This window comes from Diadema antillarum, unplaced genomic scaffold (assembly GCF_040938485.1).
Source record: "Diadema antillarum isolate AM-2024a unplaced genomic scaffold, OU_Dant_1.0 seq00001539_RagTag, whole genome shotgun sequence".
Classification (NCBI taxonomy): Eukaryota; Metazoa; Echinodermata; class Echinoidea; order Diadematoida; family Diadematidae; genus Diadema; species Diadema antillarum.
In genome coordinates this window covers 193774-210816 of record NW_027272270.1, presented here as the reverse complement: position 1 = coordinate 210816, position 17043 = coordinate 193774, and the positions used below count along the sequence as shown (strand labels likewise).

General features: G+C 38.1%; 1 protein-coding gene across 1 annotated transcript; it reads right to left on the bottom strand.

Moving 5' to 3' along the window:
- Positions 1–465: 465 nt before the first annotated feature.
- On the bottom strand, positions 466–14447 carry LOC139710539 (cytochrome P450 3A6-like). Its single transcript, XM_071622473.1, has 13 exons — positions 14134–14447; positions 9762–9855; positions 9471–9523; positions 8582–8678; positions 7873–7989; positions 5851–5939; positions 5023–5171; positions 4258–4397; positions 3185–3373; positions 2273–2493; positions 1724–1861; positions 1066–1228; positions 466–555 (listed from the first exon to the last, which is right to left on the bottom strand). The coding sequence occupies exons 1-13, from the start codon at positions 14208–14210 to the stop codon at positions 466–468; spliced, it is 1617 nt and encodes a 538-aa protein (XP_071478574.1). The 5' UTR covers positions 14211–14447.
- Positions 14448–17043: the final 2596 nt, after the last annotated feature.

Genomic DNA, 17043 nt, shown 5'->3' with positions numbered 1-17043 from the left:
CCATTTCAGACATTACAAGAATAAACTAAAGGCTGGTAAATGTAGTGTAAATGTAAACAGTAATCTGCCAATCTATCCATTTCGTGACATCAAGACCGCGCTCGATTGTTCGTTATCGTAGATGTCGATCGTACCAACGAAACACGATTATTCAATAACAAAGACAAACAGACAAAAGAAACAAACATACATATGGTTCCTGCTGTTGACAGTGACAGTGATATAGTTGATATTGATAAGTGATTGATTGTACAATCACAGAAAGGATGTGAAAATTCGTTATCCCCTGATAGTTGATAATAAGAGTTGTAATTCTTCATCTTTTTCTTCTTCTGCTGTTATTTCTTCTTGCTGTTGTTGTTGGTTGAAGTTTACGTCTTCTTCTTCTTCCACCCCCTCTCCATCTCCTCCTCCTCCTCCCATTCCTCCTTCTTGCACAGCAGAAACCGGACTCAGGACGTGGATCTAGAAGACGGCATCTTTACGGGCCACTGCCCGGAGGGTGACACCGTCGGGAGGGGCCAGGAAACCATTATTCCCCAGCTTCAGGGGAATCTGGGGAAAAAAAGTTTTACCAAAGAAAATGGTGGTTATTACACTTCATTTGTGTATCATTACATACAAATTAAATCAGGTTTGTGGTTTGATCTAAAGTTGCGTATGTATAATGTGTAGTGCTGATAGCTGTAGCGGTAGAGTAAAGTGTCTATAGTAGCATTAGTCTGTAGCATTTGAAATTTGGAGTGTTGCAACCAAAAGTTGAATTACAAATCGCAATGATGAGTACTAAATCGTGTCTATACATGTCAAACTTGTTATTACTCTTCTCCATGCAACAGACAAAATCAAATCTTAAAAAAAGAAAAGATATGAGAGCACATATTAAGAAGGATATGCATTCCCAATGATTAAAAAATGAAGCAGCGTTGGCTGATCGAGTGGTATGGCGAGAGAGTGTCTCAATTATTAGGTTTCCGAGTCAATTCCCCTGGAATCAGCAGTATCGCTAATCACTGCGTATTTCTATGTAGTCAATTAACATTTAAAGTCAACCGGTATGCTTGCCTCTGTCTGTGAACACGTCTCAAAGCGGTACTTCTGGAGGACACGAGCGATCGCCATCTTAGCTTCCATGAGAGCAAACCTCATTCCGATACAGTTCCGGGGTCCAGCACCGAAAGGGATCCAGGCGAACGGGTGGTGTTTCTCTCGGTTGGCCTTTGAAAATCTAATTCATTTGTAAAATATACGATGGTTTCAATTAACGTCAGGTGAACGGTAGAAGATCTTTATACTCTTTTAACTTTTAACGCGACTGGTCGTAAAGTTTTGAATGATCTAAAGTAGTTTTTTTTTTCTCCGAAGTGATGACGAAAACTGTTTTCACTTTCGAATTTCCAGCGCTCTTACAAATTGCAAGGAAAAAGAGTAATCATAATATTGTAATAAATGTCAGCATCATAGATGTCATCATCATAATACGAGCATTTTTTTCCTTTTTCTCATCATGTTATTACTTCTGTTATGGCATTGGTATTATAATCATTGGGGTATTTACTATTAGTACTGCCATGGTTGTCATAAAAAAACTATCATTGTTCGAATAGTGTAGATAATGTTATCACTGTTCTGCCATTATATCATCATCGTTATCATCATTGGTTTTCTTCACGTCAATTTATACGTTCTAATTAACCGTGATTGGAAACCTCCACCGATATACCTGCTTGGATCGAACTTGTCCGGATCGGCCCAGTAGTCCCCGTCACGCTGGATGTTGTAGATCGGGATGAATACCTGTACGCCCTTCTCGATAGTCAGGTCCTTGTACGTGAATGTCTCATGGCACATACGGTTCGTTCTGTTGGCAACCATGATTATTTTCATCAGTCTCTGTCAACTTATACTGTCAACGATTGTTCCAACAAAACTCACTAATTTACTGTTTAAATTCGTGTTCACTCTTGACAAGGGCAATGCAAGGACTGTTGCTGTGTTGTTGTTTTTTGTTTAGCTTTTTGTTGTTTTAAATAAAATGTGGGTATAACCACAGTCATTCCTTTTATCAGAGAAAGAAGAAGAGTGCGAGAAAGAGCAATAGAGGTATCTGTACCTTTCATTCTCTTATACTATACTTCTGCATTTTATGTTGGCAGTTCAATATATGTATGTGGGTGGGGGTGTCTGCCTTTGCTCTAGACAGATAAAAAGGTGCTGAAGAGACTTGAAGATGTATATAGAAATACAGAAATAGACCAACAAATCCGCTTACACAGCAGCAGGAGGATAGAGGCGTAGAGTCTCACACACCACCTGATCCAGGTAAGGCATGGTGGCTATGGACGTGTACCCTACCGAGTCACGAGAGGGCGTCATCTCATCGACCTCCTCGATCAACTTTTCCTGAATCTCGGGATGAGTGGAGAGGAGATAGAAGACGAACCCCAACAAGGTGTTGGTAGTCTCGTATCCAGCCGTGAAGAAAGTCATGGCCTAAAACATGGTGAAATTACAACATTACGAGAGTGGACAGAATTGTTATTTTGATGGTCGTCTTATTCTTATATTCTTATTTCTACTCTAATGGTACAATGTGCATGTTTGATTCCATGTGGTTACCATTGTTAGTCACATGTGGCTAACAATGAGGGGTCAGTATCATTACATTACCCGCGTTTTCTCGTGTGGGTGTTATGTGGGAGGACCACTTCACTTCACTAAACGTATTATTTATAGACCTCTCAATCAATATCAATCTTCTATCAAAGACGATTAAAAAAAAAGATAGACAATATTGCCCTCAACAGCAACGATGATTGCATGATGAATTGAGCACGAATAAAGCTCCTTTTCTGGATTTTTTTTTCTCACAAGCCACACTGTTACCTTATTATCTAGTAATGTAGTTATATGTACGTTATCTCAAAGGCGTATATTTCATGTTTTACAATCCGGCCCTCTCTCCCCCCCCCCCCCCCCCCCCCCGGCCTGATTAGTGTTAAACAGTGTCAAAACGTCTTCTCATGTTTTACAACTTCCATCGGGAAGAGATATAAAAAAAAAACCATGTAAACTGAAAAAACAAACCACATTTTGGGCAGGTCAGCATCACGCTAACAGTGCATTTGGTTGTAGGACATTGTAAATATGGGCTGTCACGTGACCCGGAAGTAAAAAGTCTCACCTGACCGATGAGCTCCGTATCAGAGAGCTGAATGCGCTGCGCATATTTCTTGGCGTGGTATTCCATGTTGTGATGACGCTCGATGTCGGCATGGATGTCGTCTTCGTCATCTTTTTCGTCAGCGGGAAGTTGGTCGACTTCGCTGGAGGGACTCTGGGCGTTTAGCATCAGCTGAAGGAAATCAACCAGCTGTTGGACATCAAGTATGATAAGTCACATAAATGAGAGAATTAAATATCGCTACCCTCGCTTCTCTCAGGTGTGCAGCTACGTCGCGAAGTCGCGGCATACCTGGAAAGAGCTTCGGGAGGCGTTGGCCAAAAATAAGAAAAAAAGATAGTTGAATTCTATGTAACTGTTTCGAAAAGACTTAAAGAGGTCACAGAGGGGCTCTTGTTAAATAAAGTTGAGAAGTGTTGAAATGGTGGAAAACAGGAAAAAGAAGAGAACACAATATAGGCATAAAAGTACTAATGAATTTTATCGCTATGCTACCTCGTGCACTTTCACTACATTTCAGAACTTTGACTTTGTCGTAATGCTGCTGAATGTGTGAACATGCGCAAATCAAAACACAGTGTCTTTTGTCGATGGGGGAGGGGGAGGCTGGGGCTGAAAGCCCCTCAAATTTTGGCTTTTGAAATAAGAGCGGGTAAAATTGCGATCCCCAAACACAAACACAAAAGATGGTTTCGCGCAAAGATTCTTCCAATTGAGAAGGGGGGGGGGGGGTGGTGACACCTTGAACCCCTCCCACCCCCACCCCCGCACACACACAGAAACCTTCTGGGGCTCCTGTAGTACGTCCGTCATACCCAAAGTTGTTGACATGATTTTTGAGAACAAAGAAACACACACACACACTCACATACACGTTACCAATCAATCAATCAATCAATCAATCAATCAATCAATCAATCAATCAATCAATCAATCAATCAATCAATCAATCAATCAATCAGTCAGTCGGACTCAGTCAATGGGTCAATCAATCAATCAACTAACCAAGCGAAGAAGGAAAAGGCTATTTTGATCAAAATGGCAGTCCATTAAGATATGACTACACAACCAACCTTCTTCTTGACGGCGCCCACGGTCTGTTTTCTAAGAGCAACTGCTTTGAGCGTGACGTCACAAAAGAACTGGACAACGTCCCGGGGAACGAAGCCGTAACCACATTCGGCAAGAAGGCGTCCAATTGATGGAAACATGGCTGGAAACGTAACAAAGAAAGAGTCTCCAACAACAATGACAATACACAACAACAAATGGAAATCACATTTTGATTTAGCATTGAGGGATGCAATAACTGGGTCTTTTCATACCTCACAAGGCGTGATGAGTTTGTCGGGTTTACGTCGAACCTGTTCGTGCCTTTTATTACGCGTATCATTCTCATCAAGTCTACATCACAGACATTGACACAACTACATGCGAGTCTACGATTTGGAACAACAAAATAACTGTTTTAATCAGATATGTCAAGCAACAGATCTATGAGACGTATACTTTTTCTTGGAGATAACGGGTCAAGTGATGACTGCTTGGCAGAATATGATGGAATATCACCATTCTCTCTTACATACACAGTCCTGCTTCACCTATACTTCCAAAAACAATGAATCTTTTATGCAATAATAGTGACAATAATAATAATGATAATGATTATAATAATAATAACAATAATGATAATAATGTGCAATACGATTCTACGCTCACATCACTCTGATATAACGAGACTGATATGGCAGTGAAATACAGGCCATAATGAACGAGGATAAACCTTCTTTTTTTCAGATCATAGCTTGATGCCATGTATAGATATCGATTGTCATTACCCGATATGACGAAGATGGGGCTGTTCTGATCGATTCTGAAGGCTCGCTGGGCGTGGGTTACGAATGGATCGTTTGGCCGTCCCTGAGAATCGATGTTCAGTCCAAAGGCGCAGCTTCCAATGGTATCCATTACAAAAGCGCCAAATAATCTGCAGTTAAAAAAAGATACAAAGTTGAATTGATTTATATGCATATCTAATAGCTTTGTTAAAAGGAGAATCATACTCAGCATCTACGTTAACTTTGTTTCTCCTCCACACAATATTGACAATTATTTCACTTTTGTTACTTTAGCAACCATTGTAATGTATTCTTACTGTAGTGTTAATAATTGTTTTCTTTGTATAAATTTACATGTATCATTTTTGTCACTAAAGACAGTGAGATTTACGTTTATATAATCATTCTATTGTGAAAAAGCGAAATAAATTTGACTGAACTGAACTACCCCCTCTCACCTCATACTGTCTTCTTTAGCCCGATAGTATAAACTATACGCATATACTTCTATAATCCCCACCTCCATATTCTTATCTTTTCATTAATATTATAACCAAAGTGGTTGTTGCATGATTTTGAAGAATTTGAAGATTTTGAAAATATGCATTGTTTACATTTATTCGTTAATATATCATATTTTGTATTAAACTTTCTGATTCACACCGCTTACAAAATTGTTAACAATAATTAAGATTTATCAGATGTATAACTTTGTATTTGTATTACATTTTTGTTGGATGGAAATTAAAAGAACAATTGAACTGAAACTGAAATTGAAATACCTCACACATCACACACACATACACACATACAAACACACAAACTTACTTCCTGCACTCCATGTATCCTTTGTCGTTTTGCTCTTTGCCAATGTTCTTCAGCAGGTTATCTGCGCTGTCGTTCACCAGGGAAGACATCTACAACGAATCAGACGATAAATAGGTAATGATTGTCGTCTTGAGTGATGTCATCGAATGTCATGATTTGGTTTGATTTGATTTAATTCATGCATTTCTTCATCAATTTTATTGGCACATATACATGTTTTGATACATAACTTAAAGAAAAAAAGCCATACAAACTCAAGTCCTGCTTTGTTGTGGGCAACAGTATCAATCGCTGCATTACGCAATTTTGATTATACCCACAAATGAAAATTTTATCTGAATTGTATTAAAAAAAAGAATCTTGCACACTCAAGAATGTCTAACTAAAACCCAGGAGGAGAGAATTGCAATCGCTTTACATTTACAATGCACAGTGGTATGTAACCCGCGATTCTCACCGCTTTTTCAACAATCTGTGGACATTTGAATTGTGCATTGAGACACTATCCGATGCTCTAGCTCCCCGCTTGCTGGAATGATATAGAATGAAGTGCTCCTCTTTTTGAAGTCTAAAAGATTGTTTTTTTTTCAGATTATTTTCAGACAGAAAACTGCTCATTTCTCACACGTTGTCACCATGAATAAAGTGCATCACGCTGATTTCTTTGATAGCCGTTTGCGCCTTAGGTATTCATAGTGAATCAGTTGTTCATTTTTTTCTTCTTCATTCAAACACGCCGTTGTAAGGTACAATACACTGGTCTCTAAAGTAGACACCTCCTTTTGAGATACATGGATACAATATAAACATGCTGAAAAGTAGATGATAGAGTTGTAGAGTTCACGGAGCCTTTTATGGTTGGGTAATTTCTATTCACGGCGCTCGTCATGGATTGCACAATAATTACAAACTGTATATTCTATTCGCACAATGAGCGATCCATTCGTCCATGTTTATTGCAAAGTTCAGCAGGCAGACAATTCTCATAACTCCTGTAGTGCGCTATATACTGAATCTTAATGCCCTTTTGAACACGGCGGCACGTTATCGTATATTTATGTGAAGTGCAACGCCACTCCTTGTTAAAGTCACTTTACAAACTAGGGGTAATTCCAAACCAACAAAATTACCAACGTTTCATCAAATTGACATGTAATGCTGCAGTTACGGAATGCTAGGATATGATATGTTTTTGCGGGACCAGGGTATAATATGTTGGTGGCAACCACGCGTGCAAAGTAGATGAGGTGACACTATCACCACCTCGCATTAGGTTCAGCGCCGTGACATTTTCATCATAACAGCCGATGAAAATTTTCTGCATCATAAATATTGTGTCCTTACCGGTGTAATTTACCAGCTATGAATGCTTCCCACTTACAGCAATGGATTTTATGAGAAGGCTTCAAGTTTCTTCATGTGATTTTCTTTTAAAAATAGTAAAGACGTGCGTGTAAATGTCGATTGGAGACGCATTTAGTGATGATATGAAGAGTTTGTTCGCAAAAACCGATAAGTCCATATTTGCCAAATGGAGATATTTCCGATAAAAGGTCAAGAAAAATAAAGAGAATAATAAGAAAATCTTTGCTTCTTTTGACCATGACTTCAAATATATACCTTTATATGTAGTGACCAATATATCATTTAAAAGGTATTATTTTGTACTTTATGAAAGAGACCGTACTTCAAAATCTTCAAAAATGGACTTATCGGTTTTTGCGAACAAGCTCTTCATATCATTAATGTTACAGTGGTTTACTATTGTATGAGCCATCATAATACTTCTCTTCTGTTCGAGAAACGCTTGTCTTGCATGGTAGTCTGTAATTCTGTAAAATGAAATACTGAGTAGCTTATTTTCCTATAGACGATAGACCCACATCAGCCGACGTTTTGCTATCCAATGAGGAGCGCGCTCGTGGAGTGCCGCTTCGCAAGCCTTGCCCTCCTCGAGCTCTACAGAGCAGCAGTTGCTCGCCTGACACACGTATACGGAGGTGAGCTCCGTTAGTGACTGACCAATTTCATCTTGGAGCCGCTGAAAGTTGGCGTGAGCAGGTTGCGGACCTCCTTCCATCGCTCGCCCTCCAGGGTTCCGACGCCTTCTATGAACTCTTTGTTGGTCAGAGGAAAACGCTGTACTCATCGTCAGGAGAGAACCGTTATGAAAATCAGAAAGGGAGATTATGAAAATAGGCAAAACTGTAGGGAATGTCTGTGTTTCTTGCGATTTTACGAAAAAGCCCAAATACATACGTAATGAGTCTTGTAAAAGGCAAATTATGAACCTTCTTCACCTTACAAGTCATTTACAGAAAATCATTCAACGCTAAGTTGACGTTTAGTTAATTTCTGTATATCTCAGGATAAACCAACATGAAATTATAGATTCTTTGATACATGATAAACGAGCAATTTTATACAAAGGGTGATCTTATAATAGTAAATTGAAACACATACGAGTGTTCTTAACAATCTTGAAAGCAAAAGTACGGTGTGTGGGAGGGGGTATAACTGTAACTGACGAGAAGAGAACCGCAGACTTTCATATAAAGCTAGTGCTTTATGAAAATGAGAACCTAAACGTAAGCATATACATTCAATCTAGAGATGGCCGTGGGACTAGAAAGCTGTGCTACTGAAGAGTGCAAGTGCGAATTGCAGAGAAATGTGTGTTTTGCATGTGTGCAAAGTTAAAGAAGATGTTGGAAATGACGAAATTATTTACCACTCGGCTGTGGAAATTTCCGAAGTTTTTGACCATGATATCTCTCAACATGTCAGGTTCTGTAATAACCAGCACAGGATCGTAAAAACTGTAAAACCTGAGGTATCAAGAGTGGAAAGAAGATAAAAAATATCAGTTAAAACATAGATACAAATATGTTCACACCCAGACTTCAGTATAATATCCTTAACGTTCTCCTATATTTCGGTGTTTAAACAGTTGTATTTCTGATTAAAGATAACTTGATTTCACCGTGTTGCATGCAATTTGTTCAGGCGAAGGGGACTTTCGACATCAATTTGCTATGAAATCAACATTTTCTTTTTTTGAATATCATTACAAGCATCACTGCTGCTATCGGTATTACCATTATTCTGTCATTTAGATGCCTTTTTTTTAATCAATATAATTCTAATAATAATTATCACAATCACTCTTACCACATGACCACCATCGTTCATCATTCACTTATGCGTCATTTTTAATGCTTGTCATAACCAGTCCTTTATCCTTCTTATCAACGGATTGCACTTGGGCGATTCAGACTTTGATGACGTCATTTCTTTTGTGCTATGAGTATCTGCTCGTGAGCAGCCGCAGACATTTGGATTTCATTACATTGCATTGCATTGTGGACAAGTGTCCCCTCTCGCGGAGCAGCTATGGAAGGCAATCGTTTGTACAACGTTTACATACAAGTAGGCCTACGTAATGCATATAGATACGACAACGTATCAAAAGAGGGCAGATTCGGACTATGAGGTACAGGCTGCACACAATTTCTTGATTAGTGCCCCTAATTTTAACCAGATCTGAGCCGTATTGTGTGGTCATAAAGACTTAGGCCGATATCACTGTCTGTGTATAGCTGCATGCTTGTTATACCTACCCATATACCTTCCCATGCCTCTTGCCCATGTTGGTAAACACTTGCGGTATGCCCTGATCAGAGAGTGGGAGAGAGAATCAAACTATTATAAATGTCAGGTTAGACATATCCAATAAGTCGATGGTACATAGCAATTCCTTTGTTGCAAAATATCTTAAGATTATATTAAAAGACTTAAAAATGAAATAACGTATATAAATATAGCGTATATATATGTTTATCATATATATATATATATATATATATATATATATATGCGTATAATACATTTCATTATATTACGTAACTGACCTTTGAAAACTCCCTCATACAGCCAATGACAGGCCAGGCCGACTCGCTGACCACGCCCTTCCGACGCCAGTACGTATGACACCACGTGTCGTACCTTAATTGGAGAAAAGAAAGTGATACGAAGGAAATGTGCCCAGTTGCCATGGTTACATTCGATAAAAAGCATCTACGACGAATTTATAGCATCAAGACCAACAGTACAAGATTATAACGTTCAGCTCTTTCAACTTATCGTGTAAGTATAGTCACTTTAACGTTGCCTCATAGTAATTATTCATGACTCTCGAAACGCTAGGCTGTGGACAAACAGACTCGATGCATCGAGTTTTACACTCAACCATACCTATTTTCCAGAGATCCGTATCACATCGACTAAGATTGTCATGTTCTCAACTCAGAAATACCATACGAGGATAGTTACTTAATGACACTGTTTATACCGATTTCACTTCAAGTTTAAGTTTGTTTCAGTTTGCTTTATTTTTCCACTTGTACATTAGACAAATCAACAATGTTCTCATCAAAATATGATGAAGAATACTTAAAGGAATACTTCTATAATTTCGCGTTAGTAATATAAGTAAGAGAACGTAATAATTTTATTTGGTAAACCAAGGTACATGTGAAGGAGACCTCATCAATATAGTTTGCTAGACTATAGGATGACAACCTCGAGGCGAAAAGATGTTTTGCATTTGTGTGTGTGTGTGTGTGTGTGTGTGTGTGTGTGTGTGATTGATGGATGGACAAAACAAACACGAAAAATGGCTTGAGAACATACAATAGAATTTCACCAATTAAGATAAGACAAAGAGGATGTATCTAGACAGACACAAAATGTTTGTACGATGGAACAATTGAAGGGGAGAGGGAAAGCATAGACCAGTGATCAATAGTTTGGTGTTATTATAATCATGAACACGAACAGCTTGACTTTCACAAGAATTTGTATTTTGCACGTGTAACAGTTAAGATACAGTCTACATAACATGACAGTTTATCAGGTCCCGGAGCTAGATTGTTATGAGAGCTATGATAAAAGCAAATTAAACCTGACCACAAACTACAGATTTTACAGTATTATTTATCGCATTTATACACTGTATCTTTATGAATATTCTTTATTTTTGTATTAGCATTTTTTTATTATTTGATTTGATTTGATTTTATTGGTTCCTGCATTATATCATTGCTCATGCAGATACATGCACATATATATCATATACATTGATGGTACCATACATATAAATGGATATACATAAACATTAGTTGCTAACAAAGTAAGTTTCTTCATTACCTATACAGCAATACAGTTTCTTCATTGCTTTTACAATGTACAAAAGAACATATCAGCGATGCAATGAATAACGCAGAAGGGCTACAGCTTAAGCAATGCTTGATTTGCATGCAGCCCTCGTACATAATACGTAATACAGTGTATATAGGAAAATAGGGGAGGGATGACTTGCATAGAGATAGGATAGGAGAAAGGAGAGGGGAGAGGTCTGTCTGCTTTCGCAAATACACAAAATTAGATCACCTGGATTACTGAATAGTAAAGTATTTTCTTACCGAGGTACAGGTGAACAGTTACAGGTCATGGTCGGTTACATAACATTACGCAAGAAATTCAGAACGGCGATAATTCCACGAGGGAGGGAATACAATTGCAATGACATTATAAGATCACTGATATCCAGAAAGCAGCATTGTCTTTACAGCTTTCTTGAAAGAATACATAGACTTGACAGAATAATAATTTTCCGTTAAATTGTGCCCTTGGAAACATCTGTATTAAGCGTCTTATAAATGTATCGTATTATTATAGTATTATTATTATTCTTAGCTTGACATTTCCTAATTAGTTGAAAAATGTTTGGTTGACCCCCTTCGACATGCAGGATGATCTGAACATGCTATTCACACCGCCTGCAAACATCTCGACAGTGGTAAAGGCAGAGATAACCTAGCCAAGGCTTCTCTGCAGGATTTCTTTAGTACACACAATAATCATTAATAATTCAGTGTTCCTTCATTGGTCATAGTGCACGTTTGTTCGTGCTTACATTTCCTATTATGCACACGTTCCTTTGGAAGACGCGGTGAATAGATGATAAGTATGCACCTTTTGAACCTTGACTCAGCAATTTCCAAATTAGGCCATGGTTCTCGGAACGACATGCAAAACGTGAGAGTGGGCGTGACAGCATGATTTGACGTTGTCGTTGCAAATAGCGGATCATGTGGTCACAAAGATTTTCATAGTAATTTCCTCTTTTTATTCCTACATGAGCTCGTAACAACAAGAGTAAAGCTACTCAGATCGACAATGGATCATCTAACTTTTAATACTCTGCATGCCACATTCATTATTTTCTCGTCCATAGGTTTGTGTGTGAGATTTGAGGCACATTTTGACTCAGATTGGCGCAAAAAAGAGAAATTTCTATTCTAAATTTTTAGTTCTGACAAAATCTTAATAAATTTAAACATAATCATCATCATCATCATCATCATCACCATCACCATCATATCATAGTAATGATAATGATGATAATAATGATAAGATGATAATGATAATTTTGCCTTTTTGTTCCTTGACAAACAAACAAACAAAAAATTGTATCATTCTAGAATCAACATCATCAATTTGTTCTAAACCTGTGTGTCTCCTAAACTGATAAAAATATTAACACTGGCACATGATACAATCATGTTCCCGGTATATTCATGCACAAACAACCGGGAACGAAAGTATAGTGATGAAAATAATACGGTCTCCCGCAAAAGCCGCAAACCGGCAATGCAAGGACACATTACCGGGCAAAGACAACCGCTGTCATTAGATAACTAGAGAATATGCGGCGTAAGGGATGAAAAAGCATTTTTATGTTGCAAGTAAAGATGAAAGTAATAGCAGTGCGTTTTCCTATTACTAGTGATAATGCAAAATAAAAGATAATCACATGATGATGATGAAGAAGAAGAAGAAAAGGAAGGGAGGAGGAAGAGGAAATAGAATGGCTCCGGCAAAATTAATGTTTGGTTACATGTACTTATAAATCATTGCATTTGTACATATTTTTCTCTTTTTTTTTGGGGTCCTTACTCGCCGTTCCTATTTATCCCTTCGAGAATAAATAATCTTTTGATCCTCATGAAATCCTGTATAATATCACTGCACTTTTAAGGGGATTATGCATCTCTTTCTGCACTCATGTCTCAATGACAGCGAACAGGGTCTGCAGCCCCTGCCCCCACATACACTTTTTGAGGTCTTAAAAAATTACCCCATCAAGTGCCCAGGAAAACCATTTATTTTAGAAGGTTCCGTCCTGATTCTTCCCTTCTAAAGGGGGGGGGGGGGGTATACCATTGACCCGCAGTCCGCCCTTTAAAACCAACCAATCAATCAATACAGTATACGAACAAAAAAAACCCGAACGAATAAACAAACAAAAATTTCCACGGCTCTTGCAACCCATTATGGTCACGCGCAGTATATAGATAAACCTATTTCAGCCTCGTCTAATGGTCAAGTAGCCTATATCAGTATGAGTATATCTCTTACATCTAAATGAAATTATGACGCCATAACTAAAAATATGAATGCAACATTAATAATGGGCGTGACGCAGCTAAGCAGAGGTTTCATTTCTTGTCTTGACTTGCTCGTCTGGTCCTTTAATATTCCTATCATGTTCCTATAAAGTACTGGATAAAAGTACACACATAAAATATACTACATGCAGTGAAAGAGAGAGAAAGACATAGTGTGTGTGTGTGTGTGTGGTGTATGTGTGTGTCTGTGTGTCTGTGTGTCTGTGAAAGAGACAGGTAGAGAGACAGAAATACAGACTGTGCGAATGCAAGAGGGAAGGAGGGAGAGAAGAAGACGAGAGAAGGGGGAGAGTAGAAAAATCTTTTTGAGACCTATAAATTGTGTCGACTCTACTTCTTGGATTGATAATACATATAGATAATCTACTGCAAAGACTCATCGGCAATTAAGTCATCAGCAAAATCGCCATGTGCACGAAAGTAACAGGTGTTTGTAATTTAGATTTTGAATCACGCGCAAAAAAAAAGAGAAAAATAGAAAAGGAAGAATAACAGCCTCACCACCAAGTAGAAAAACTGAGGGTGGGTGGCGATGGCATAATTTCAAGTCGAAACACACAGTAACACAGTTATTGGATGATGACAGTCGCTACAACTACATAGGAGGTCATGATAAAGTAAAGTTCATGAAGAGAGGATACCATTCTCAAAGCATGACATTTATATAAATCCAATCATCCAAGTACTTCATATGATCTACATTACTCTGCTGTGATGTGGGAAATAGGTGCGCCATCTGCAATTTACTTACACGAAATAGAGAATGACCGCTGCAAGCAGCAAGAACCACGAGAGTGGCATGGCCCAACCAAAGATCTCCACTTCCATGCTTTCCTATATGCGTAGCTAGTAAATTTCTGCAGAATTTGTGATCCGAGAGAAGATGCAACGAAGGACCAGATGAATATTTGAATAGACGCGCAAATGAAGGCAACTTTTTACGAATTACTGTTCATGTTCCTTCACTTTTATACGGCGAAGTGTAGTTTTCTCCCTTGTAACAGGTACAGCTGTTTACGTAATACTGAGGTGCACCTATATAAAATCTCTGCAATATGAATTACGATTGCGTGTCCTCAAAGTATTGTAGTACCGCGTTATTGTAAACACGTTATTATCAGTGACGTCACCGTTACGGGAGCAAAGTCTGCGTTGAATACTGTCCTCGCAATCGAGTGTGTAATCATTATTATCACGTACAGAGAGACGGTGATTTTTATCATACAAATGTACTTGAAAGCGAGGTGGTATTTGTATATGGAACCGTACCTCCCCGGGGATTTCGCTCTACAACACTCTATTCACAATCACTAAACGGTACCTTGAACATATAGGGCTAAGAACGATCTGTTGTATTTCTTGTTATTCCTTTTTATTTTTTACCTCTCTGTGTTTTCCTCGCCCCCCCCCCCCCCATTTGCCTTCTATTATCCTCGTGAAAACTGTCATCGGTCGAGTATCAAATCTGTGACGATCGACAAGGTTCAAACCACTCGTGAAGATTGCTCTTGATGAAGTTTAGTCTCTTTCAAGACCAAACACTGTACGTACTCGTACATCGATAGACGTCGAGTCATCACAGAAAATACCTATCACATCGCCCAGAGTCCCGTCAGGGCCGACCAGCTCATGACGAACTGTGGGCTATAGTGATCAAAGATCAACGAACTTTCCTGCACTAGTCCTCTGTCACGGTCCACCTGTAGATTCTCATCCATTTGACCAATTTCGGAAAACTGCTTATTTTCTCCCCTCCCCTCCTCTTTCTCTGTATTTCCTATGAAACATTCGAAGGGGTATGATAATGAGAGAGACTGAGTTTAAAAGCAGGGGAGGGGGATTGGAGTGAGGACATAATGATTGACGAGTTTTATGTCCCAACTGGCATGGACATATCCATTTTGTATAGAATATTTTGTTGAATGTTTTGTTGAAAAAAAGAAGAATGGAAAAATGATTGAATTGAATTGAATTGAATTGAATTGAATATTTTATGAATGAATATGTCGTATAAGTGGGTTGATGTAAACACTACCGACTGTTTCATATCAGTCACAATCGGTATTTTCTAAATTTGATTACTGATATTACGAGCAACATTTCCACACATAAACTTTAATCATCGCTTGTACTCTCCTCTTCGCTGTAATTATAAAACGGGGAAGAAAGAACAGCTGAACGGGGAAGAAAGGATAGCTATGAATAAATTTGATTAATGTCATCGCGCTGATCAAGATGCCCTTACACAAAAGAAAAACTGATTTGCAAATGAATGGTGTTAAAGAGATAAACCTTTTTTTTGTATAGGCAATAAGGACATTAACGTATTTCAATAAATGGTGTTTGATGTTTTAAACAAAAATCTAACAAATTCATATCAATGTCCGGTACGCATCCCATCTTTATGATGAGACATGATTTCTTTATTTTCTATGTTGAGTAAGTATTTTCATTTTTCTATGCGTGTATCTATTAATTAACGCCTTACCTCCCCAACCCCGTCCCCCCCCCCCCCCAAAAAAAAAGAAACCGATTGATGCATAACTCAATGAACACGGGTGTTGGAACTCATTCAAATGCGTCATTCCCTTGAAGAATTGCATAGTCGAAAAGTTGTACTAGATGTGTTTTATTCATCGGCTACAAGATTCTGAAATTAATACTAGGGTTTGTAAAAAGCCCACTTGTTTCTTGTGGGCAATACGTTGATGAATAAATATGACAGTCACCATTTTTTTTTTTATCCGTCACTTAAGTTGAGTTCAGTGTTTTTGATGTATGTTAAAATCTCATGCCAAAATGATATAAAGACATGGCACTGGTTGTTGCGTGTTAGATGATGGATTTCTGCACACTGTTTTTACTCTTCTCCAAGTGGTTAAAACAGACTCTCTCTTTTCTCCGTGTTTATCTTTGATTAGAGCGTAGACAAGAATGTTCCAACTTCAAGGAAACATAGAGACATGGAGACATTGTAGAGCTGGCGACACTTTTATTTGAAAAAGTTTCAAAGAGCAACAAGCAGCAGAATGTGTGGATGTATGAGACATTTATTGAACAATGCTTGTATTCGAAATTTAAACACTGGGCAACTACAATGACCGGCGCACCTCTTTACGCAGTGTGGAAGGATTTTCCACAATATTGTCAAACAAAACAGTATCACTTCTGAAAATCTAATAATAACTTATATGAGAGGAATTTCCGCCCAATATTCAGGAACACCATCTCTTTTTACTATTTTTTGTTTTGTTTACCTCCGTTGTTTCTTGAAGGATATTAAGGGCTACGGAAAAAAAAAATGTTGACCAAATTATTGACACAAAAGTGATATAATCAAAAGTGTCTTTTCGTCTTGTTTTATGGTCTTTGTCACGTGATCCTTGGGCAGAATAGTCATACCATTGCTCGAAAGAAAAATCCAAAAATCTTAATTTGATTTATACGAATAAAGTCACATCATCTATTTACTGGAAGAACATTGTAAATATACCTGAAATAACGCTTTTACAAAAAATAAAAATCAAAAAAACCCAAAAAGACACGTGGTTTGTTTTCTGCTTCAAGTGATAAATCAAGAGAAAATGATATAGAAAACAACAGTTTCTAAGAGATCAAGATATACACAACATGGAAAACAAACAACATCAACACACCAAGG